A 26,994-nucleotide genomic window follows, 5' to 3' on the forward strand; every position below is an offset into this window, starting at 1 on the left:
GAAAAAATAAATAATAATAATAGGATGAATGAGAACGAGATTATGAATAGTAACTAAGCCCATAAAAAGGATGGTGAAAAAAAAAATAGAAAGATTCCAGAAATAGGAAAGAACAGTAGTAAACAGAAGAAAGTACAACCAGAATAATATATACATTGCATAGAAAAGGCATTAAATATTAATTTTATTCCCATTAATATTTGGCTACAGAATAGAAAAGAGGACGTGGATGCCTCAACACCGTCCGTTTGCCATAAATTTGTTGTCGTTGTTGACTTTACTCTGTCTCTGTCTTTGTTAGCTGTTTGGTCTTCTTGTTCTTGTTGTTTTGAAGTTTGAGCAAACCATTTTCTCTTTCTTCTTTTTCAATCTCTCTCTCTCTCTCTCTTTCTCTCTCTCTGTTTATGATTCTGTGATTGTTGTTGTTGGTTTTTGAGAGCATATAAATTTTTTTTTTTGTAACCCAAAAGAAAGAAAGAAAAAAAAGTGGAAAAAGGAGTAAAAGCAGCACACCTGCAGTGGAATTGTTGGAGTTTGGGCAACAGAGATTATATAGCGCCATTTTTATAGCCGGTTTCGTTGTGTTGTTGCATAGTTAGATAGATTGATAGACAGACAGATAATATCCTTCGAGAAATTATAGGATACCCTTTTTCAGTTTTTAATCCACACCAAAAATATCTTTTTCAAGTTTTTATTTTTAGTTTGATTCATTTGATTGATTCAAAGGATTTTCTTTGTCTTTGGAGGCCATGGCTGCTCCTCAATTTCAACACCCTCATCACAACTGTAATCTTCTTTTCTTTTATTGTTTTTTTCTCTGAATTTTGTTAAGGAAGAAGTTTGTGTTTTTCTGGTGATTGAGCCTTAACTCTGTATTTCAATTTTCTATGATCAGCAATTAAACAAGAAGAAGAAAAAGAAACAAACCTGCATGTTCAATCCACTGAATTCTTCCATTCCAATCTGGTACTGTTCCATTCCTTTATTTCAATTCACACAATCGTTTGTCAGTTTCATCTTTTACCTCCAATTATTACAGCTATTTTACAGAAATTTTCATCTCCTTAATTCATTTTCATCTCCTTAATTCATTAAGTACTTGGTTTTTAGGCCTAAAGCTCAAATTTTCAGGCTGAGATTCAATTACCAGTGTTACATATCTAATATCTATTCAAGATTAGCATGGTTTTTATGTTTCTTATGCAATTCATAATATCTAATTTGTGAATTTGGGTATGTTTTTGTTCATCTTAAGGCCCTCTCCAAGGATGGAAGCCCATCTGATACAGCATCATGCATATCAACTGTGGGAGATACAACTGCCAGTGTCAAGAAAGGTGATGCAGATGCAGATGCAGATTATGAATCCGTGACTTCTTATCCAACCACTGCGTATTACGGATACACCTATCCAGGTTTGCTGCAGCTTCTTCATTTACAGTCCATGACTTTTATCCTATTAGTACTTTCCCATCTAACAGTAGCATGTTTACAGGTTATGATATGGAAAACCAAGGATACTATGTTGGCGGATCCGGGATGGAGATGCAATACCCTGTAAGTTCCTTTATCTTCTTCACAATTGCCTATGAACAACATTGAAGTATATATCTGGATTCCTATAGCTTGAATATTGGAGTTCAAGTTGTAGATTTCAGCATGCCTTTAGCTTATTGTAACAAATTGATCTTATAATCACTATTGCTTCATTTAGGTCATGCAAGCAGATAATGGATCTTTTGTCTACTTGATGCCAGGATTTCAGCCTGGCTACGATCCTTACGCGCCATACATGCCCATAACTACAATCGGTAGTGATGGACAATATGTTAGTCAACAGATGTATCCCCCACTCAGCCCCATGTACCAAGCTCCTATTTCCCCTGGATATAACCCCTCTCATCTTCCTTATGGGGAGTTAGTCCCATCACCTTACTTGTGGGATCCATCTCTTGTTGGAGATGGAACAGTTGGAAATGCTTACAATGGAGTTTTAGAAACACCACCCTCTAAAACTAGTTTCTCTTCCCCTAGTCACAATCGTGCTCCACTGTTTAAATCTCCTAAACCGTTGGATGTTCAATCAGGTTATGGTGCACTTAATCAGCCAAAACCAGTGAACAAGGTAGAGTATATTTTCTTTCTTCTGTTGGCCTTATGCCCTCACCTTGTGCAATTTTGTTAATTGTTTTCTGATGATTTTTAGGCCTCAGCACGTGCCCCAAGTATCCAATCAGAAGCACTAGCCAAAGGATACTTTTCTGTGGCAAAGGTTCCGGTCTATAACCAAGGGACTGGTGGATTGCTCTATCCAAACAATTCACCAACTTTAAAAGCAAATGCGAAGGGTTGGGGTGGCTCTGAGAAGTTGAAACCAAGAAGTAAGGCTAATGGTGTTAGAGATATTAGTTTGTTTAATGAAAAGAACCATGGCCCCAGATCAACCAACCCTAAAGGTGCATTGTTGTCTGGAGCTGAAAAGGAGAATGGAAAGTGCGACAGCATAGCCTCTGCCATCAGAAAGGATCAATATAACCTTCCTGACTTTCCAACCAAATATGAGCAAGCACTTTTCTTTGTTATCAAGTCTTACAGTGAGGATGATATTCATAAGAGCATCAAGTACAATGTGTGGGCTAGTACTCCTAACGGGAATAAGAGGCTGGACAGTGCTTATCTAGATGCAGAGGAGAAGGTTGCACAGAAAGGCTGCAAGTGTCCCGTGTTCCTTTTCTTTTCGGTATGCTCTAGAATTTGACCTAATTTGGATGCAGGAGTCTCCGACTGCACATTTTTAGGCTATTGGCCTCTGAAATGAGTGACTAATGCCTTCTTTCTTTCTCTGTGCTCCGTTTCAGGTTAATGCAAGTGGTCAGTTTTGTGGAGTAGCTGAGATGATTGGCCGTGTGGACTTTAATAAGAGCATGGATTTCTGGCAACAGGATAAATGGAATGGTTATTTCCCAGTCAAGTGGCATATCATAAAAGACGTCCCAAACCCTCAGTTACGGCATATAATTCTTGAGAATAATGAGAACAAGCCTGTGACCAATAGCAGAGACACGCAAGAGGTGAGCATCTCCAAATAGTTGTTTGATTTTAAATTACTGTTATATCTTATTTCAGATGTCGATCAGTCAGAGCAACCATAACTCTGAGGTTATCTTGTATTTCCAGGTGAAATTCCTTCAGGGTATTGAAATGCTGAACATATTTAAAAATCATCTGTCAAAGACATCAATACTGGACGACTTTGATTTCTACGAAAGCCGCCAGAAGGTGATGCACGAGAAGAGGATCAGGCAGTCTACACCTTACTATGATCTGCAGGTATACGACTTCGCATCCATTCTCTTGGTTTTTTTTCAGCTAATCAAAATTCTTTCCTAGTTTTCTATTGTTATTGGAACTGCTTTGGTGAATGCATGGAGAGGAACTGAGAATCATGAGTTGTCAAGATCACCAACTGAGGTGGTGGATGGGTTAATATTAAGATTGAAAAGATGATGCTCTTTGATTACAATAAAATTAAGAATAAAGCAGGGTTCCTTATGCAAGTAACAAAGTGGAGAGTGTAGTGCCTTAGAAATTTTGAAATGGGGAGTTTGACTTTATTCTATTCTTTCAAAAAAGGATAATAATTGCAATTTTCTTTTTTATCTTTAAATTTTTCTAAGGCACTCATGCATAGTTGTTCCTCTTGGAATTATTACTAAAAAGTTCTTCTTTTATGTTGCAGCTAAAAATAGGTGAGTTAAGTATCAGCGCTGAGTAAGGGCCTCAGGTTAGAGGCAAAGGAAGGATGCAGGGAAATGGGAAAATGAATGAATATTTGGAGCTGAAAGCCAAAAGGAAGGATCATAAAAGTGTATAATGTGTAGCTGTTTCCCAACAAATGAATGAGATATAAAATGCTGGTTTTGGCTACCAGGGAGGTTTCTTTATAGCCCACACAACAGCTTGAATGCATCCACTTTGATTGCTTGTGGAATCCAACCTCTCTCCCCTGCCTACCCACACTAGTGTTTCTTTCAGCATAAAGTCTTTGGTTTTTGGTTTTTTTTGTCTCCCCACCCTTTTCTCCTCTTCTCTTGATAATCACAATTCACAAATGTAATTGTAGAAAGGAAAAAAAAAGAAAAAAAAAAAAAAAAAAAGGGAAAAGAAAAGATGGTGATAGTAAATTACTTGCAATGAATGACCGACAGGTTGTATTAGTTTACAGTTTAAACTCAATGTAATTAAAGAAAATTAAAGTGCATTTTGCTGTCGAGCTTTTCGAGTTTGCTACGTTTTTAACTGCAGAAAAGTCGCAGGATTTGCCTTGCCAGAGGTTTTTTTAACTTCATCTAAAAAAAATTAATTGCAGAAAACTAAAAAATGCGCCAAGAAGCCCATGAAGCTAATCAAAACTAAAAGCACAACCATGATGCATCACCAAACAAACTTTTTACTTAATTCGATAATAAGAACGAAAACGAGATTGTGAAAGTGAAGGATCTCTGTTTCTTTTTGTCGGCTGCAAAAAGGTATACCAGTTGAAGGATAATTAACCATGTCCCCAATCATGAAAGAAGAAAACAAGGAATTTACATAGAACTCAGTCGTGAAATGACACATTCTCAAACTACCATATTTCCAAAATCCATATTCTATGGACAACAACCATTAAAGTGCGTGGTAATCATGTCCCTCCAAATGCCTAGAACCTTTTGGGACATAATAAACTGCGACACCACGTTTAACTAGGGAGCGAAACCCTTATTATCATTCAAATGGCAGAAACGGGGGATAAAGTGCACATCTTTTATAATTTTCAGTCTTAACCTTGATCACTAGGTGCTGCCCCACGTGCACGTCCACGTCCACGCACACCTCGTCCACGTCCCACTGGTCTTCCACGACCTCTGATTGGTGGAGAAGGGGCTCCAGCTCCAGCCTGTCTGATCACGGATCTCTGCCTCGCTCGTTCTGTTATAGAAATGGTAGTTGATGTATTAGTCACAGGAGATACCTGTTTCACCTCTTCTGTTTCTGCAGTAACACTCGCACTAACTTGCGTTGGAACATTAACTTCCGTAGGAGTACTTGATGACGTATTCTCAATAATTACTGAGGCAGCTTCGGCTCCCTGATCAGTCTCCATCCCAGTTTGGTCATTACCATCATTTGATTTATCAGAACCATCGGCAGCTTCTTCAGTTACAACTTCATCATTTTTCTCATCATTTAGAACCTCTGGAGAATTTACCTCACCAATATCCACAACAGAACTAGCAGCAACCCCTTCATCATCGCCCCTGGCTGGGGAAGCCCCAGGAGTTGCAACGGGCTCAGGTTGACCTTCCCCTATTTCAGGACTGCCAATTGTATCACCACCTTCAAGCTCAGAAACGTCAGGGACCAACTCTCCCTCTTCTCTGTCTCCTCCAAATTCATTGGACTGTTGGTTGTCCAGCTCAACCTGATCCTTGGCTCCATCATCACACATCATCTCAGTTCCACCTGATCCATCAACATTTTCTTCTAAACCAATATGCTTGTCAGGTTGTGATTCTACTTGATTTGAACCATCAAACTGTCGTTCATTTGGCTCTTCAACCTTCTCTCCTGTAGTCTCAATTTCTTCCTTCTCAGTATCACCAACAGCTTCCTCATTTGAACCTTGAGGCAACTCAGTGACATCAATAGCTTCATCTTTAACTGGAACACTGCAAAGATTTTCAGAAATAGCAGATGGTTGCCCTTCACTCCCTTGTGGAGAATCTGAACCTTTGGACTTCTTCAACACAGGTGCTGCCACATCAGGACCAGTTTCCGCTTGGTTACTTGATTCCTCCCGAGACTCAAAAGCAGAAGAAGAAGCATGACGTTTTCGAAGCAGCGGTTGTGTTGAAGTAACATTGCCTTGAACTTCCATTTCATTTGATGGGGCATGCTTGGCCACATTGCGGCTCCCATCCATCTCTGACATCTCTACATCACCTTGTGGTTCTTCAGGTCTTACAAGACGGGGCCGAACCAACTTCCTCCCTGTTTTACGCGTTTCAACATTGCTTTTGGGCAAAGTCAAAGTCAATCTCTTTTCACTTTCTTCAGTTGATTTGGATGCCAAACCTGTTGCAGGGCTCATTGAGGACACAACAGTTGGTGCTTGACCAGTACCTGCATAACCCACAAAGCGCATTAGTCATGAATAAATGAATAGTAGCAACTAAATCCAATATGAAATCAATTTTTTTAAGAAGGAAAAAAAAAATAATGAAAGTAAAACCATCATCAGTATAGAAAGGATTGCTTAAGTAAGGAAAAGCACCCGAAGTAGCTGCTAATGAAGCATCTGAAACTGGAGGAGTGTCTGTAGGAACACCATGAGTTCCAAAGTCATTGTGAACTGAATGTGCTGACTTTTCAAAATTTTCAACAGCCAAGCTGTAGGCAGCGGCAAGGCCATCCAGTATGGATCCAGAAAGAAGTTGAACAACAGAGGTACCCTGAGATATACAGATTACTATTTACACAAATCCAGGTGCAATAGAAAGTATGGTTTCTAAAGATGATGATAAAAGTACGTAAAATAAGTTATAATACAGGTATTTGCTTGTCGATACTTAAGCATATTTGTTTTATTCAACTGACATCAAGCTGTGTGAAAGGAATCTGTTTTCCAGTATTCCAACCTATGTAAATCACGCTCACTGCTCAACAGTTATCCCATTTATCCACTACTTACATTCCCAAGACTCTGCCATAATTCCCAGCATTTTTCTTAGGCCCCCCTTGGCCCTTTTTCTCTTCCCTATCAGTATTTATAAGTAGTAAAAGAGAGGAGATCGATTTAATATTTCTAAGTTACATAAAAGGAAACAGAGACCAATTAAGTAACAATTATACCTCAGGGAGACTGTCTTTGGCATGCTTCAGCTTTTCAAGTTCATCTGAAAGCTGCCTTACAGCCTGCTTATGCTTCTCCAGTTCATTCATGAACCTTGTTTTATCCTGATGTAAGCAAAAAAATATCACATCACTTCATAAGAAATCTTATATTAACTTAGAAATTAAACAACCCAGAATACATCCACCACAAGTTCAGAAGTAAAGCCTAGGGTAAATGGGTGGGCTGCACTAAATTATATAGAAACTCAAACAATGGACTCATAAAAAACCTGCTCAACATTAGTGTAGGAATCCTTCACTGCCTTCTCAGTCCGTATGCGCTTTGCTTTCTCTATCCGGTTTTCTTCCTTCTCCTTTCTCATATCATCTCTATGCCTCTCCACAAGCTTTTCCAGAGTCTGGACAAGCATTGTAGCGAAGTCAAAACGTGCTAAAGAGGTCAAAGGGAAATACAGAAAAAGAAAAATGAACCTGAATTTTTTTGTCTTTCTCTTCCTTCATGGCCTGTTCTCCGCTAGTATCCCCAGAAGATCGTTTCCCTATAATGCCAGGTCAGAAAACAACAGTAAAAAAATGACTGGATTACAACATATATTTTAAAAGTGAATGGGAGAGACCATGGATGGTTTAACTACCTTGTTTGACTTCCTCCAACTGCCTAGAAAGAGCTTGATTCTCCTTGCTCAGTTCCTCCTTTTCCTTTAAGAGTATCTCGCACCTCCTCTGCAGAAGGAGAAATAGTGGTAATAAACTGATCAGCAAACAAAAAAGTTTCCACCTTAAGAGCATAACTCTATATGTCTCAAACTAATTATGAGAATAAAAAAGAAAATGTACGACTATTATGGGTGATACTTGTTCCGGCTAAACGACATGAGATTATAAAAACCTTATACTGAAGGATCGCCTTCTTTTGCTTCTCGCCATCTGATCTTAGACTTGCCTGTGCATGAGAAACATATACATCAGAAAGATATAATAAACCCAATGGCAGGCTATTATCCAAATCTGATTTTAGAGTACAGAATTTTATGGTGCACCTCAACTTGCAAAGTTTCATTTATCCTTTTTTCTTTCTCAGTCAGATCCAATCTATAGTTAGAAAGATCTTGCTCCAGATGTGATACAGTCTCCTGCTTTTCTGAAAGAAGTTTCTCGACTTCTTCTACACGAGAAACCTTCTTCTCCAATTTTTCCTGGCAACACAAAACAATAAATAAAATAAAATAAAATAAAAATGTAAACAATAACAATGATAAAAGAAAGTACAAGAAATCACATACAATTTTTGAAGGGAATTGAAACAAAGTAAGATACAAATAAATTAAAAATCACCATTGAATGTTGGCCCACTTATTTTTAATGTAAAAATAATCAAATAAAAAAGTAAACCCAAAAAAAAGAAAAAAGAGGACAGATACCTTAAAGCTTTTCACATGCACTAACATAACCACAGATAAAAACTAAGGCCAGCTTTACATATTGTCCCATCATTTGCAAGTCATTTCCACATCTTTATAATGTGGGCCAGAACTCACACACATCACTAACATGTCATTAGATCTCAACTAAGGGTTTAAAATGATAAGATTAAATAACTATCAGCAGCATTGTGAGCTTAAAGCAATTAATATCTTTATAAATTCAATAAAAACCTACCTCCAACTGACGAACATCATTCTTCACACGATCATAATCTTCCACATCAATATTCTTATAACTTTCAAGTAACTTCAAGAAAGAGAGTATATTAGAATATTGAATATCTTTGTTTAATATGTGCATGCAAGTATAAACAAACAATTAACAGCAGCCACTAAAGAAGACCAACAGGGCTCTACATCTTTTCAAGTAGCATCACAGTCCACGTAAGTGTCTCTCAGATGCAGAGCATAAATATATTACAAGCACTGATATCTGGCTCTCGGGAGTCAGGACATTGTCTCAGTTGGACTTCAAGAAATAATATGCTTTTCTATGTCTCGATTAGGTAGATGTGTGCAGGGAAAGGATTTAGAGTACAAGGTTTTCAGAATAAGTCAAAACCCTAGGGAAGCACTCAAATTGGTAGTAGACCAAACTAACGCGATTGGATTGAAGGGAAACCAAATGTTCAAAAATCCTTGTGTCCTTGAAATATTTCCCATTATATTTGAAGTCATGGTTTCAATTTAGGTGGTAAGGGATCGGACAAGGATGTGGTACATAGCTACAAAGACAGATATATACCAATGTTTTGGAATGCTTTTAACCATCACGACATTATTACAAAATAAAAATAGGCCATATCAATCTTACATGACAACCCCCATCGTGGAACATGTATATTTATGCAATTACAAGATGTCCGTGATATAGAGAGTGAGAGCAAGAACTCCAAGATCAATACCTCATGAACCCTTTTTTCCAATTGATCTTTCTCGGTCTTTAGCATTTCAAGTTCTTTTCTACAGGCTTCCAACTCAATCTGTCTCTCCCTTAACAATCTCTCTAGGTTCTGAGTCTCAATATTAGCCTTTTGTGACATTTCACGCAATTTCTGAGGGAAAACAAATTTAGCATTAAGTCAACGGTATGATTGATAATACTTATATAGAAGAAAAAACATTATCGGAGGGATTCCTCAAATAGGGACTTTCTCCAGTTAAAAAAATAAAATAAAATACCTGGCATTCCTCAAAATTGTGCTTGTTTTCTTCTCTTAGTTGGATATTGCTTTCCCGAAGTAAGTTCATTTCTCTAACCTGAGAAATAATTTCATCATGGCAGCTTAGAGTTAGAAGGGGGAAATAGTAGGCAATGAGTTAAGCCCAAAATAGTTTTCTGTACAAGTGCACAGAAACATGGACAACAATAGAAAGTTCAGTGCCAAATAAACAAAGGTCAAACACACACATGTTAGAGAAGAAGCACTATATTACAACAAAATAATGGAAACCGATCACGGACTAACTGTTAAGGAGCACAATGTATATCTTGGTTTTGGGAAGAAACAGAAATAACCAAACGAAACTAACCTGAAGTTGTAAGGATTTTATTTCCTCCTCAGTGAACAATAATGATCTTGAATTTGCACGCTCAGCATGAAGTGATGATTGGGCTGTTTCTGAAGCTTTGAGGGCACTCTCAAGCTATAAAGGAAATATAAAAAATTGAGTACATAAATTCATCCAAGGACCGTAAAAAAGAAGTAACCATCACAATTCAACATAAAAGAAATATGAAACCACAAGAAAAGACAATCAAGATAAAACTGGAAATAAAACACATTAGAAACATATGCAAAAAAATGTTCAGGATGTAATGACAACCCATGGTTTACTGAAGTCAGAATTATAGTGTGTCACATACAACAACTTAGATGATTATATATGTCAGTGTTATCTCAGAACTCATACAAAGGAAAGAGGATGAACCTTATTGCTAAGCACATATTGTGCTGCCAAAAGCTGCAAAATTCCAATTATTTTTATTTTTGGGTCAAAAAGTTCCATTTACTTATGCATCACAAATTGCAATTTATTGAGAAATCATAATACATATTCAAGATAAATACAAAATTAATAAATTAGGAAAAGCTGGATAACATGATAGTAACATAAATACCTAAAGTCGACTAAACATCCATACGTATACTATAAAAATTTGTGGTGCATAAAAGAAAGAAACCTAATTTCTACAAACTCACTTGTGATTGTAACCGAAGTTTTTCTTGTTTCAACAAAGAAATCTCTGTCTCTGCCTGTTAAGTCGAAAACAATAATGAAATCAAATAATAGTAAATATATGTCATATGGGTGAATAGGGAGTTCAGGCCTGTCATGTGTGGGATAGAGAGAGCAATAATAGCAGGGAAAAATAACTTACAATTTCTTTTGTCCGTCGAAGATAACTTATTACATTTTGTAAACCAGCATCCCCAGAAGTATCTGAACCAGTGCTTGCTGAAGTTCCAAATGATCCACGATCTCTCTCAGCCAGTTGAATGTGCAAAGCCTCAAGCTGACTGTGCAGTATTTTGTTCTGCAAACACAAATGGAAGTTCAGAAGAAAAGGACATGAAAAAAAGGGTTAATATAACATGGCCCAAAGGCAAAGTTACGTAGCCATAGAATTCCATCTTATGCATTAAAATTGGTTATCAAAAGACAAGACCTCACTTCACATAAAAGTGTCTCATACAGATTATTAACAGTAAATTAATTGAAATTAAGATATTAACATAAACTGACAGAAAGCTGGGCAGACCGCAAATCATGACTATCAGATTAACTATGTACTACAATAACCTGTTCGTTGATTTCATTGTACTTCTTCTCAGCAACATTCTTTGATTCTTCTAACATTGCCTTCTCAAATTCCCACTTAGACTTCAGTTCATTCTGTAAGTAACACAAAAACAAATCAGCTTGCATGATAAAACAACCAAACAAGATTTACTGCAAACTACAGGCCATGCAAGAGAGTAAAGTTACATTTTCACTTTTAAGTGCATCAACCAATTTACGCAACTCTGCAGCTTCTTCCTGGAGCACAGCCAAAGCTTGCGATGTTTTAGTCAACTCCTGTATTGTCTCCGACTGGAGGATAACCTAACCAAGATTAAGAATCATACATCAGCTACCGATGAATGCGATATATATGAGAGCGACCATATATGAAAATCGTGACAACATCGAGTTCTCAGCAGCTATTCAAGGAATTAGATGAAAGAAATTGCTCATTAACTACATCTTTTTCTTTTGGACAACTAATCCCCAGGGGCATGTGTAGACCCTCCAATCTGACATTAATTTACATATTAATTTACATCTTCACAAGCAATATTTAGCTGGTTGGAGTTCAATGGCAGCCTTAAAACTCAATTACTTTTTTGGGCCTGCAACGCCGGAAAACAGCAAAAGATCCACCTGAAAAACCACTATCAATTGTCCCAAAACATTCCCAATGTTTCTAAACCTGGAGTGGAAAGCCCCGTTGGACCAGTTGAATCATCGAGAATCAATAATTCCAGTCTTGATAGGTCTAAAACCGTTCTTCCAAAATGCACCAGATGACTCAACACCGGGTTGTACAAGAAAAAAAATACAAATACAAATACACGCCAATTAACCTGTCTTTCATAGTTAGCCTGAGCAGAATGCCACCTCTGATGTTCTTTCTCCAAGTCTTCTTTCAAAGCAGATATCTGAATCTCCAGTGACGCATTTAGGGAACTACAAGAAAACAGTAGATGAGACACCAAATCAGATAATCAAAATTATGAGACAATGAAAAATAAGAGAAACCCACATTTTAGCTGAGATTTCTTCCTTTAGACTTGTAATTTCAGATAAAGCAGAAGAAAGGGCTTCTTCCTTCCCTGCAGCTGCTGAAGCAACTTCTTGAGACTTCAAACCAGACTCGTGTTCAAGTTCAGAGACCCTCTCTCTCAGAGAAAGAAGTTCAACTTCGAGCAATTTCTTCAGTTTTTCAGCCTGTAAATTATTTGGGATCATAATGCAGGGTAAATTATTTGACATTGACATAAAAATGCAAACAAGCCAAAAGGCAGACACACAGAAGTACCTCAATCTTGAAGTTTTCATGGGCAAATTCCATCTGTTTCAATGCATCTTCGTTCACCTGAGCTATGCTCTTATACTGTAAAATTAAAATGGACATAAATCATACGTCTCGCTATAAGAGATTAAGCACATCTAGGTATAGTAAGAACCTGTAGCATGTGATCCTTATTAGCTTTCACTTCCTCTTTCAATTTTTCGATCTCTTCCTTTGCAGCATGCAATGCCACCACAGCCTATTCAACCAAACCAAGTCAATGTCAGAAATAACTGACTCAAGCTCAATACAAAAGATTGGTACTAGCTCCCAAAATAGACAACAAATACAGTCAATCAAATAGTAATAAGCCAAAACAAATAGGTAGCTGTGCATTTTAGAATTTAATAGATAAATTGACCTAGAAAAATATATCAATTGTACCGTAATTCATGAGGCAACAAGCAACCATTCATGACCTAAATTGTGCTCACCAGCATTATTGCAGTTCAAGTTAAACTTTGAAATAGTCGACAAGCACACTTAAAATGTTAAACCATCAAGAATTCATGAGTTAAACATGTAAATATTATCAAATGATACATGAAGGTGAAAACAGTGAGTGCCACTAAGACCTAAGAACTTGAAGGTTGAGCAAGAATGTGCTTGAAGTAGCTTCGTCGAAAACTTAGTTTCAACTTGATTATGATCTTTTTCAAAAAACACTTGGATAACACTTGAGAAGTAAATTGACTATAATCTTTCCCAACTCCAGCCATTACCTAGTGTTTTGTTAAGGAGAAGTATGGTCAAGTAATCTTTCTCTTTCATTCATGGTTTTTGTTCTACTGAGGCCAAAATATAATTAGGCAAGCATGCCAGTTGTGACTTTATACAATGAGAATCAAACTACCACCTTACATACAGCTAAGATGGCTCACCATAACCAGTATTAAGCAGATTCAAACTTCCAGGAGATGTCAAACCTTGACAACAATCATTATCAGTTACAACTAACACACATCCAATTGGAGCTGCATATCTATTTGAACCCATTATATTGGTTATTGAAAATTTATCAAATCTGAACTTGCAAATGTGAACATGCGAAAGGAACTTCCCCCCAACCAATTCTCACTCTCCCCAGTTTCTCTGTTAGAGAAATTCTGTGCTACCACCAACCCAAATGGACCTTTGAAAACAGGAAACCCTGCACCTTCCTTAATGTCAAGATCAAAATGAACTTGACAGGGTCCTCAACACCATCAAGACCTTAACACCTCTTTTGCTTTTTCTGTGAGGAAGCAGCTTGGGAGAGAAACTACGTCAAGCTACCAAAATACCCAGAAACTTCAGAACAATAAAGGAGAAGGAGTTTTTCTGCCTCCGGTTTCCGCTAATGTTGACCAGAACCAAGAATTCATCGACATATCACAGAGATCACAATCACAGTATGTATATACTTAAGGGCAAAAGATTGGTATCAATGAAATATGGATAGTCCGGATTCACGGAAATTGTGAAAATAGCAACATCGGTCACGAAAGAGAAAGAAAGCTGAATAATATAAGCAACAGAGATAGCCACGTCAATTAGAAAAAATTAAGCAACAGAAAAGAAATGGACAGGTAAATGAACAGAACCGACCTCATCACTCGTCAAAGAGGAAGATCCAGTTTCACCATCAATATCCACAACCTGCATCAGAAAGAAAAGAGATGCAGGAGGAAATTGTATCAGAATTACTTGAATAAACTTAACTCCATCTATAAATAATAAAAAATTAATAAAATACTAATGGCACTTGATGAGTACACTAATTATAGCCAAGGACACTATAAATGATCTTGCATATTTCCAGTTGAAACTATTTTCTTGATATATTGTTTAAGTTATCACCCATGTCAATTCAATTTTAAAGACATATAATGAAACTCTCTGCACATCAAGGATAAATCTCAGACAAGGAAACTTTACTCTCTCAACATGATGTAAATTTATTGGCAACCTTTCTACATGCAAATAGCCAGAAGGAAAGAAGGGTTAAGAATATGGCGTTTATCATAAAATAACTTCACAGACATCATAACACCATTTATTAGAAAATATACCTTAATATCCGAGGATCTTATCTTTTTCTCCAGATCAATCAGTTTAGCCTGTGTTATCGACCAGACATGCAAATCATAATTTAAAAATCATTAATATGGCCGAGAAAAAAAATAATACATGAGAATCAATGCATGAACCAACTAAAAAAGTGAACTTACAAACATGTAGACGATACATATGAAACAGAATATTGTTAAAATGCAAAGGGATCAAAGATTCTTCGAAACCAAAATAAGAAAAGGAAGGGAAAAAGGACCTCGGCTACAGCAGCTCTACTCTCAGCTGATGCAACAGCATTCAATGCATTAGACAACTCTTTGCCCATTTCTTCGACTTGTCTCATGGCATTTTGTATGGTCTGCTCACGGTCAAGAGTGAGAGTGCGGGCATTGTTGCGTTCTTCTTGTAGATCTTTTTTGACATCTGCCCACTCCCTCTGAAAATGTAATCATACTATCAGTAATATTTCCACCCTTACAGAAACAGACGTTTGATTCTTTCTTAGTATTATAATTTTAATTTTAAAAAAAAAGGACAGGAAATAATCATGCAATTATACAGAGTTGATATTCAAATACAATGAACCACAATGAAAGAGCAACAAATAATAATATTTCTATAAAAAATTCACTATCTCCAAAAGAGTTAACCAAATATCATAATAAACTAATCATACTCTACCGAACCATCAAGTATGGTTTCAATTTGAACAATTCAAAATCAAACAAACTATATGTATGTGGGCATCCAACCAAAAACCAATTGGCAATGGGTGGAGAGGCCCAACATCTTTTAAGAACTATTGCAAAGCTTCCATTTGAACAATTCAAAATCAAACAAACTATACGAATGTGAGCATCCAACCGAAAACCAATTGGCAATGGGTGGAGTGACCCAAGATCTTTTGAGAACTATTGCAAAGCTTCCATTTGCGACCAATTAAAAAGCTTCCATGCTCTAACGTCAGATACTCTCAACAATCCCACTAAATGGGGCATCTTTTTGCCCATAACACTTGGCCAATTCTTATGGGACCGTTTGGCCTTCCACGTGGATAGATTGCTCTGATACCATCCAAACCAAAAACAATTGGCAATGGGTGCAGAGGCCCAATATATCTTAAACGCTATTGCAAAGCTTCCATTCTCCAATGTGGATAGTCGAGACACAAACCAATAACCACAACTAACTTAACTGTGTAATTCAGAGAAACATAAAGATAGACCTTAATTAACAACACCGTTAAACATATCAACAAGGAAGATAAAAAATCTGCATCTAGGATGCTAAACTGTCATATCAAGTATACAACATATGGAGTTAAGTATGCAACAAAAGGAAGAACATTGAGAATGCACACCTCTATTTGTTTTGTATACTCTTCTTGTCTTCTCCTCTCAGCAGCTCTTGCCTCCTGTAGTTGCATGAAAATATAAAATCAGATATAGAAGCATCATGTTAAGAATAGTTTACAAATAACACAAGTGAGATGAGCTACCTCATGAATTTGCTCGGCACTCTGAATAGTGTCTAAACTAGCCTGCAAAGAACACTATCAGAACACAATCAAGAATAATAAAATGCACAATACAAAATGCAAAAGTCCAAACCTGAAGTCTATAGACCCTCTCCGACAAACTACGAACTTCATCACAAGCTCTCTTCTCAGCATGTTCCAACATCTCTTTTTCATGCTTCAAAACAGATACCTGTATTGGAACAAGATATGAAGTGAGTATTGTCAAATGTGACCATGCTTCGTAAACTAGGATAACAATGTCACCTCCATAGTGAACTTCCTACAACGCTCCTCAGCAGTTTGCACAGATTCAGAACTTTCACGCAGCTTCCGTTGGTAGTCAACTATTAACTGAGAGAACTCAACGTTCCTTGCTAAAACACCATTTGTTTCTTTTCTCTGATATTTTATGCATTAGAAAGAAGAAATGATAGATTAACAGTTGGACAAATATCAGTCATACCATGCCACATCAACACAAAATACCAGGAAAAAAAAAATGGACCACAGCCAGAGAGAAATATTTGGCAAAAGATTCCAACAAAAAGATCACCTGATGCTCAAATTCTTTCATGAAGCTCTCAAGTCTTTCTCGAGCAAAATTTGCTTCCAAAGCCAATTTGTCACGCTCTGACCGCAATGATATGATCTCACTCCTGACCATAAACATCAAATTTTGTTGAAAAAGTGATGAAACATATGAGGTTGACAGAGCTAAAAATAATAACAGAAAAGGAGAACAAAATTGCATTGCATAAACTTTTGACTAGGCCATTGACAAATCAAAATAATGTCAGGGACCAATATGATTACAATAATGATTATTGAAAAAAAGAAAGAATGGACAAGAGGTCAAAAGTCAAAAGAGATATCAAGAGACACACATATGAAAAGCACATAATTTAGAATATACTATTGCCACAATAACATACATCTGAGGAAGGACAGTTCACAAATATTCATGACAGCATTTACCTGGTCTTTGCCAAATCTTCCTCCAGAAATTTCACTTGTTCTACAGCCTGGTCTTGGGCCTTTCTGGTAGCTTCCTACATTAATTCCTAAATTGTATCATATTTTATAGTAGTACAAATTAACAAGTAACAAAAATACCAAACATGCCAATTCCTTAGATAATTTCCAAAGTTCACCATACCTGGGAACTCTCAAGGAGAAGCTTAACGTCAGCTCTTCTTTCTTCTACCAAAAAGAAAAATAATAATAATTAGATTGTAGAACAGAGATGCAAAAAGTAGTAACGAAGCAAAAAGAAGAAGAGGTCAAGAAACCTTAACATGTTTTCTTAAATAAACTAAATCTAAAGTAAGACGGCTCTCATACCAAATAAATGCTCAGAAAACTGAAAATGATTTTCTAAAGAATTAGTTGTTTTAAAGGATATTAAACCACATCCACTAGCATTAATAACCACAGCAATCACTGTACTTCGATATAGCCATAAAGGCTACCTTCAGCAATCATTTTAGTTGGAAAAGTGGCCCAACATAACCAGAACAGTTCATACATTTCTAAAGTAATAGTAAGACATCATAATCTACAATATTTCAATTGCCCTTCCTGATTAATATTCTCTTCAAAGAGATTAAAACTCCCTTCGTTTCACAATTAGGCCCAACTCATACGTTTGTAACCAGACTATTTTGTCAACTAGCGAATCTGAAGAAGATAATCGCAGCTCATTAGGATAATATATATCTACACACACATAGAGCATATTGATCAAAGCTTCCTTTGACCATCAAATCTTTTTTATTGACATAGAGTTAGAGAGTGACAGACCTGGAGCTGCCTCTGCTAAGTGGGTACTAGATGAATGAAGTTTATGCTCCTCTTCATATAATCTTTTGTACATTGCAACCTAGGTAGAAATTAGGACGACAGAGAAAAGAGTCAGCGAAATTGTTTCATCATCAGCCAGTCATTGCCATTAAAAAAAAAAAGAATAAAAAGAAATATAGTACTAATGTGGCAAAAAAGTGTGCCCTTGCTATACAGAAGGCTTAAGTAGAACTTACGGAGGAGTGAAGGGATTCAATCATGTGCCCTTGCTCTTCAGCTCTTTGTAACACTGCTGCAACTCTAGAGGCAGCTTCATCAGTATGTTTCTTGAGCTCCATTTCAAACTTTTCCTGTAAATCATGGTACACGCTCATCAAAAAAATTTCACACGCATAGGTAGTTGTATTATGCTAAACAAACAAGCACCATACTGACAAAAATTGAAATTTTCACACAAACCTTGACCTCCATTTCCCTATTGTCAAGCTGGTCAGAAAGATTGCGAACAAGACTCCTGAGCTGGGCATTCTGCTCAACTAGTCCATTTATGTCCTTGAAGGTCAACTGTTTGCAGTGTTACATCCAGAAGAGTTCAAATATAATCATCCATACACAAAAAAGAAAAAGCATAAGCTAAAGAGTCACATTGTTGAAAAATAAGCAACAAGCTTACAAGATGTTCAGATATGACTATGTCAGCATCAGATTCAGCATTCATCTCAACCACAGCAGCAGTACCATAGTCATGAATATCATGACCAGAAGATGTGCCACGAAGCTGTATATCTCGACATTCTTTCAGAAGGATTGTAACCTACATTGTATGACCAGCAGAACAAGACATATTAACCAATGAAATAAAAGAAAAACAAAAAGATTGATAAATTTAAAACTCATATTAACATGTAGCATGACCAATAAAGCAAGTACAGCTTTCTAATTATAAAGGGGCGGCAGGGGGGATATTTGCAAATATATGCTGAAAGATGATAGGACATCATACCACCATACGCATTGGTTTATCTTCTAAAACATCATGCAATGTCGTTTGGAAAAATGTATACAAATCCATGATTTAGCACAGTTGCATATTGATGCATGTGTACAAATTTGACAACTTTTTAATTGAAATTATTGATTAACATAACTGATAGAGTGTTCTACAAGTCTGGATCACATTAATATATGTAGATATATAATGGAAGGCATAATGAGAAGACTTCAGATTTCTTTCTTTAACCAATATGATCTAATTGTGGAGATCAAAATAACACCTAGCATACGATCTTGAAAAAGAAATGATAGTGAACCAGCCAGTAATAAGAATTAAAGTTAGTATCTAATATGTTGTAGTGATCTACTTAAATGTCTGATTACACAGGAAATAAAGGATGACGCTCTGTATGGGGTAGTTTAAAAATGTTATGTTGAACAATAAAACAATGAAGGTTATATAACATCTCCACTTTACAGATATACCAAAGTCAAGAATTTTTAAAGAACAATCAATCAAACAATGCGCACATTTCACTATTAGAATGAATTTCAATTACCTCTCTCTGGAGATCAGAGATCTCTTTTCGAGCAAATGTGTAGTCACGCTCGTGCCTCCTTATCTCCGCCTGGATACCAAATACATAAGCACATATGACAGAAAATAATAACAATAATGGATCTAGAGAAAGTTTGATGATGTCATAAACCTTTAACTCCTGGATGGTTTTCTCTAAGTTTGCCTGTTCAGAAATTGAATTCTGCAGTTTTTGGTTGATCATAGAATATGCCTCAACCATTCTCTCATGTTCCACTGCATAGATGAAAACAATAATATTAGTGCAACAAATGGGAAGTGAAATCACCAAGTTCAACCTCACTGCAATTACCAAGTTATTGTTGAAAATGAAAAATGTAACTAGATGTAAAATGAAAGAAAGGGAATATTTTATGAACAAATATGGTAAACAAGGAACGTCAACCAGTTAACTGCCAAATTATCAAGAAAAGTCAATGTTATAAACCAGAAGTCCATGTATCTTCTTAATGTAGCCAACTGTCAAGGAGCTAAATGACAGTGAAAGGTGTCATGTTGCAATTCAAATTGCGATCAAAATTGAGATGGTCAAAGCCAGCTTAAGGAGACGAAAAGTTGGCCTGTTCTTTTTAGGGCTGTTTAGACTAAAGAATCACTTGGCTCTTTACAATTCACGGGGACACCCATTTTAAGACACCTTCTAGAGCTTTTCTAAACCATCAGTCGTCATTAACATCTTAAGTTCTCATCCTGGCATGCAGTACACTTCTCAGACACATACAAGAGGGTCAAACAAGATAATATACTGTCTCAATCCCTGGTGCAGGGCAACTATAACAGAAAACACACAAACAAACATTACTTCGATTAATCAAAATTCACTAAAAAAGATATTGAATATCAATAATAAAACATGACTGCCTCAAATATAAGATAGGCATGGATGGAGCTTCCATTGAGGGATCCCTCACATAAACTTATTTGAGGGACACCCTTGTAGAGCCCACTCTGCATTGTATTTCAATTATCGTGTTCATCTATTTATTTCATCACAATTAGATGTCTTAGTATTTTAAGACTTATTTAAACTTTTCTCATAAATAAATATGAAAGAAAGGGATTTGATAGGCATGTATTAAATAGTATACCTCTTTCATCCAAAATGACTTCTGCTTTCTCCTCTAATTCATATAGAACCTACAAAACCATGATCAAATGCAAACTAAACCTTTTGGCACGGCAAAAACAAAGTTTATAAAAAGAAAAAAAACCAACAGTTGATGCCATTCTACTGTGTGTTATATATAATTGGAGTCAACATGGCAGTAACTCAGCCTAACACATCAGATGTTGGTTTAAAAGATTACTATAGATTTTACAAAAGAAAATAGGTATATGCAAGAACAAATAACTATACAGAGGCAACAACTGTAAACATGTTCCCATCAAAAAGAAAAGAAGAAAATAAAACCTTCTTGAAAATAAATTTCACTATATAACATATATATTGCTTAACTCAGAACCTGCTCAGAAAAATTAACAATATCAAGAAACAACCTCACCAAAAATATCATAATACTATGTAGTTCAAAAGACACAAGCAGTACATGCATTGAGTATCATCCTTTCTCAAAGGGAAGAAGTACAACAAATCACAATGTAGATCATACCCGTTGCAAAATTGCCTCAGAGTCCTTCCTTCCCAACTGCTCATGACGAAAGGCATCAACAGCCTCTTGGTACTTCGCATACATCTTTGCAAGCTATGGGGAGGAAGAATTCAAAAGAAAAATAAAGGAAAAAAAAATACAAATAGTAAACTGAATAGACGACAATATATGACTAGCAATATAGTAAAATAACTACTCACACTCCAACCATCCCGTAGAAGTGAAGCTGCTAATGCTGTTCCTGAAACACCAGCAGGAATCTTCGGGACAACCGCACGATTATCCTCAACCATGTCAGTAGATTCATATGAATTCATCCATCTGCAACATATAAATCAACTCAAATAATATAGATACGCACTAGCACAGACTAAGAATTAGACCTGGGAAATTCAGTGAAATATAATGTCGCTCGCCAAAACATACATGTCAACAGGGGTACAAAACTTCCGTCACAAAAATTGCTGTGACAGTAAACTGAAATGCTACTGAACAATAAACCTAAAGTTTTATGTTCTGTTGAAACTTCAAAGCAGGTGTATATGAAATGGGAATACCAGATGTTTCTCCAAAACTCAACCCTCACAGCAAACCTAAGAAATATACCCAAAATAAGAAGAATAAGTTTCTTACAACTCCACAAGTTGACTACAACTCCACAAGTCCCCTCTACATTCTAGGTGTGCTTCTCAATAACATTAACACAATTAATGGTACTAAAACCATAGGCTAACACGCCTTCAATGTTTGACAATCATTTTGTGCAATTTACGCAATCCCCAGCAATGAAGCCCTGAATTCTCCCACCTTAGTTATGTGGATCGTCAAGAACTTTGAATGAAAACTTACAGCAAGCTTGTCAACCAGCTAATTTAATAAATAGTCAGTCAAATTGTATGTACCCAGAGAACATCACATTGTCTGTAAAGAATCTTTACAGATAAGAATTTACTCATAGCTTTCATGGCACGACGTGGCATTTATTCTCTGTGAATTGTGGTCAAACAGTGTTGCCTATCTAAGCTCTTTTTTACCACTATCAAATTCTTATAATATTAATAAGCTTCAAGTAAATGACACAATATTTTCTAGCTAGCCAAATATCAAATCAGAGAACACTCAATTGTAATCAGCTCTATTTATTACAGGTGCAACTTCATGAGCATCAGAAGCTACGAAAAAGAAGCTCTTTCCAAAATGACTCCCAACACCATGGAATAAGCTCGCATGATCTGGAACAGCCAAACTTAGGAAGCAACTTACCCAGGGCAAAAAATTTAAGCACCCCATAAAGGTTAACAGCATTTCACCAAGAAATATGCCATTAACAATAAGATAGAGAATCATGACCTGCTGACCAACATATGTCTCCACTAGTAATTTAAGTTTATAAAATAGATCAGCTCATTTCAATAAAGTGCGTTTCAAATTATAAAAGCCGAATGAGCTCCAAACCTTCACAAACTATCATGATCTACATGACAAGTTTGTAAACCATTCATTAAGCTTGGTGAAAATAAGTTACGAGTCAAATTGTCTGCACAGAAACTTTATCTGACTCATTCCCTTATCACTAATGTGCACAATAACATTTTAAACTGAGCAAGAAAGTAGCAAATACCCTGATGAAACAAGATGACAATAAAGATGACAAAATCAAGCAACGAAAAAGTGGACCAAACAGCATCATAGTAATAGCTAGAAACTAAAATGTCTTCAAACAAGTTAAAAGTGGAACATACGCATCCTGTGGTAAAACTACTGAGTGGAAGAAGATTTAGCTCATTCGCTTTCCTGCTCGTTTCGATTTCTGCTTCACACTTGTCAAGTTTTGCTTTCAGATCTGCAGCTTCCTATAATTATCACAACACAAAAGCAGATCAGGAAAATAAAATTAAAAAAGAGGACATATTAAGTGTTGGCTTTACAAAAGGAAAAAATATCACACCATAATGAAACTCAGACATTTCTTTGGCTGGATGTCCAGAAAAATAAACCACAAAATACCAAAACAGGAACAATAAGGGCAGTTACGCCACCTGCCCATCCACACTGTATCATGCAAGTGTGATTACCACATATAGGGACTAGTCCCACTTGCACGGCACATGTGGTCCTGATTAGACAGCTGCAACAGACATGATGCCACTAGGAATTATCACCGCCAAACAATACAAAAGCACACCAACGTAGACAAATAAAAGAAATCCCATGTATCATCCAGAGAGCAATTTGTTTCAACAAAACACTTACAACAAGGAAACATTATATGGAAAGCAAACGACAAGACTTCTAAACAAAAAAAACTTTGAAAAAGGATACAGTGATACATTCTGAGCCAAAAATGGCTCAAATCTGCAATAGATGTTTGGAATGCTCATGTCAAATGAAAATTGAGACTAAGCAGTTGCAAGCCCAAAAAGAACTGCTAATATTACAATTAAAGCTTTGGCCAACAACTTGTTCTTAGATTTTTCAAGTTTTGGGGAAAAAAAAAATTTACCATCAATTCCCGTCTCCAAAAAACAAATAAAAAAATTTCTTTGCCCCAAAAAATAAAAAAGCAAGAGTATCATATGACATACTTTGAATCCTATCATCACGCCCAAAAATAAAGAATGCAGAAAAGCTGTGCTCCAGAAATTTAAAATATTAAAGCCCTAAACTAATGACTAATGGGGAAAAGGGGGAAAAGAATGCAGCTACCTTCTGAAATTGATTTCTTGCTGATTCTTCCCTCTCAAGTCTCTCTTTGTAATCATTTTCCACTTGACTCAAATGTGTCTACATGATAGCAAATATTAAATTATAATACAGAAACTCCACAATAAACAAAAAAATTAATAAGAAAAAAAACCAAAAAATATTTCACCTCCAGAGCCTTGATCACACCCTCAAGCTCTCCTGCCTTCTTGGACCATTCCTCAGAACTTTCTTTATATAGTTCAACAAGCTTATTTAACTGCAAAAATAGCAAACACACACATTAAATATGATGAAAAAATACAAACAAAAGCCAACCATTTTCATACAGCTAATCTTCTATATCTTCAGTGTAGATGAGCACAAACTTGACCCAAAAAAATTACTAAAACTCTGTAAAACATCTCTATTTCCAATAACATTTAAAATTCAATTCACACCAACTCCACTTGAATACATGGCCAAAGAAAAAATATATTAATATAAATAGATATTTCATAAAACTCACTGTTGAAAGTTCAGCATTTAACCGCTCTTCATTGGCTGCAGCAGCATCTTTAGATGAGCATAGTTCCTACAAGCGTGAAATAAGTATGAATGAGTCCATTGATACATAAGCAATGAGCAATGCAAAAAATACTTTACAACGCCAAATGAAATGTATCCCACCTCCTGAAGAGATTTTAGCTTTGCTTCTAGTTCCCTCACTCTTTCCTTGTTCCATTTTAAAGAGCTACAGCATTCATTGAATTGTCTCTCAACCTGAAAATGATAGAAATGAAGTACATTGCAAATAAATAAATTGTACGTATATAATTTAATATAAAAACTAAAAAGTATGCTTTACATATGACCACAAAAAGGAACTAAGTTTTACAAATAAACTGTAAAATATACTTACATCTGCAAGTTTATAAGACAAATCTGCCTCAACATCAGCATGCGTTTTACGTAGCCCAATGAGACTGTCAACTTTCTCTGTTAACTCATCATTAAGCCAGACATTATGCCTCTCAATAAGTTCTTTCTCCTGCAGATCACCAAATTTGGCATGGTAAAAACAATTATGCTCTAAAATATATTGAAAGAAAGCAGGAGCCGCCGCATTAAACATCATCTGTCCCATGGTGAGTAATTATATATCCAGTTGTGTCAGTATAAGAGACAGTGGCATGGAGAACTAAAAAAAATTAAAAGAAATGCAATTGAAATTACCTGTGATAGACGAGTACATGAAGCCTTGGTGCGTGCTAATTCTGCCTCAGCTTCACTTAAACGGGCCTCCCTTTGTGCAGCATTGTCTGACGAATAAACCTTCACAATCATCAAAGAACAGGTGAAAATGTCACTAAATGTATGCCAGCATTATACTTCACCTTGGAAATGCTAAATGGGAAAGAAAGCGTGCAACTAAGCTTACAATCCTGTCCATATAAGACTTGATGGTGGCATTTTTTTCACTAATCTCGAAATCCTTCCGCTCCACCAACTCTATCAACTGCCTTTTTGATTTGTGCAGCTCCGACACCTCCGTCTTAAACCTCTCTATCTCCCCATCCTTCTCAATCTATACACACAGCAAGGCACACCCAAATATACCAATGAACCAAATCAAAATAGGGTCATTACGTATAAAAACTGACAAATCAAAACCAAGTATCAAATCTACACAAGAATATCGAAACCGCCTCAACATTAAAAACACAAGCAGTTGATCATGGAAACCCTAAAGCCAAAAGCAACAGGACCGAGAAAATAACTAAAAGCAGCATTGAACATCGTACCGATTGGAGATGGAGCTGGTGCTTTTGGGATTGGAGTTCGGCGACCTCGGAGAGGCGGTGGTCGAGGGAGGACTGAAGCTGCGCATATTGCGACTCGAGCTTGGAGAATTCATCGGAGAGTGATAGGTACTTCTGCTCGAGGAGGGAGCAGGTCTGCTCGGCCGTGATGGAAGCGGCGTCGTTCTGGGCCCTGAACGTCTCTAGCTCCGTCTGTAAGTCGCGGATGAACGCGTCGGCCTTGTCCGCCACCCAAGTGGCGTCATTTCCGTGGCGGGAGAAGTCCTCGTCGGAGACGAAGAGCGGCATCGTTTTGGGGTATCGTTGTGCTATGCTATACCCTAATTTTTTAACGATGGAAAAGGATTCATGGAAAAATGGAGAGAATTAGGCGAAATTGAAGAGGGAAAGTTGCGATGGAAGGACTTTGAAGGGAAGAAAGAAAAGCAGCTTCACAAGAGCCTCTTGCGCTCTGGACGCTACTATACTGGAAATATGCGGCGGTTCAAATTTTGCCACAGGCCCTGGTTTGGATTCTTTGGGTATATTTATTGGACCATGATGTGGAAGATGAGGTTGAACTATAGGATAACGGCTGGCCCAAAATTTAGGAAATTGATAGAGAAATGCAAGCCCAAAAACAAAATGCTCCCACGGAGCTGGGGCTTAGTATAGCCGCGCGGCTATACCCGGTTTTTTCCTCAAATTTTTTCAAAAGAAATAGAACGGCTATACTCGTTTTTTATTTTTTATTTAGAGAAAGAGTATAGCCGAGCGGCCGTACACCGCTTTTCCAAATTTTTTTAAAAAGAAATAGTATAGCCGGGCGGCTATACCTAGTTTTTTTATGTTTTATTTTTTAAATAGTCTAGCTGAGCGGCTAGGCTTGCTTTTCTAAAATTTTAAGTATAGCCGTGCGGCTGTACTCGGACTTTTTTTAAATGGTATAGCCGATTGGCTATACGAGGAATTTTTAAAATAATATAGCCGGCGGCTACACTGTTAAAAAAAATATAAGCGGCTATACGCGGTTTTTCAATTTTTTGAAAAAGAGTATGAGCGCCATACGCTTTCCAATTTATTTAAAAGAAAGAGTATAGCCGAGGATTATTCAAAAAGCCAAAAGCAATGAAACCAATACAGAACTGGTGAACTTGTATGGTGTATAAAGCGAGCTATGAAACCTATTTCAAAATTCAAAACAGAATGAACTACATAAAAAAACTATCCTTTTACTCTCATATTGCAAATTATTTGCTCGTGAAATTTTTTCCAGAAACTTATTTCCTTTCCTTTCAAACAAACAGGATTAGAAGCCAAACCCCTAAAAATCAAAATTGAAGCAAAAACTGACCTAACTAACCTATTTCTATGCTAAAGAAAATCAAGATTTTATTGTTATTTTTAGTGTTATTTTGCAAAATAATTCCTGGGTAT

General features: G+C 36.5%; 2 protein-coding genes across 2 annotated transcripts; one reads left to right on the forward strand and one right to left on the reverse strand.

The window, feature by feature from the left end:
• The first annotated feature begins 284 nt into the window (after positions 1-284).
• Positions 285-4,276, forward strand: ECT8 (evolutionarily conserved C-terminal region 8). Its single transcript, XM_008227756.3, has 9 exons — positions 285-789; positions 899-969; positions 1,259-1,418; positions 1,499-1,560; positions 1,718-2,128; positions 2,210-2,743; positions 2,862-3,074; positions 3,181-3,333; positions 3,743-4,276. Exons 1-9 carry the CDS (start codon positions 753-755, stop codon positions 3,776-3,778), a joined length of 1,677 nt encoding a protein of 558 aa, XP_008225978.2. The 5' UTR covers positions 285-752; the 3' UTR covers positions 3,779-4,276.
• A 210-nt stretch (positions 4,277-4,486) lies between these two features.
• NUA (nuclear pore anchor) lies at positions 4,487-26,076 on the reverse strand. Its single transcript, XM_089049099.1, has 48 exons — positions 25,561-26,076; positions 25,197-25,343; positions 24,992-25,090; positions 24,678-24,806; positions 24,446-24,538; positions 24,285-24,350; positions 23,946-24,035; positions 23,780-23,857; positions 22,796-22,926; positions 21,274-21,394; positions 21,074-21,166; positions 20,552-20,600; positions 19,576-19,679; positions 19,426-19,494; positions 18,546-18,686; positions 18,332-18,436; positions 18,109-18,222; positions 17,873-17,951; positions 17,229-17,272; positions 17,048-17,121; positions 16,626-16,728; positions 16,337-16,471; positions 16,164-16,262; positions 16,052-16,093; positions 15,914-15,967; positions 14,810-14,989; positions 14,553-14,600; positions 14,089-14,139; positions 12,617-12,700; positions 12,469-12,543; positions 12,193-12,377; positions 12,014-12,116; positions 11,376-11,492; positions 11,190-11,282; positions 10,768-10,923; positions 10,589-10,642; positions 9,918-10,031; positions 9,567-9,644; positions 9,290-9,439; positions 8,560-8,631; positions 7,941-8,096; positions 7,790-7,843; positions 7,536-7,623; positions 7,372-7,439; positions 7,170-7,298; positions 6,898-7,002; positions 6,320-6,497; positions 4,487-6,168 (listed from the first exon to the last, which is right to left on the reverse strand). The coding sequence occupies exons 1-48, from the start codon at positions 25,864-25,866 to the stop codon at positions 4,826-4,828; spliced, it is 6,246 nt and encodes a 2,081-aa protein (XP_088905225.1). The 5' UTR covers positions 25,867-26,076; the 3' UTR covers positions 4,487-4,825.
• Between the last annotated feature and the right edge of the window lie 918 nt (positions 26,077-26,994).

This window comes from Prunus mume, linkage group LG3 (assembly GCF_029339155.1).
Source record: "Prunus mume cultivar Tortuosa linkage group LG3, ASM2933915v1, whole genome shotgun sequence".
Taxonomy (NCBI): Eukaryota; Viridiplantae; Streptophyta; class Magnoliopsida; order Rosales; family Rosaceae; genus Prunus; species Prunus mume.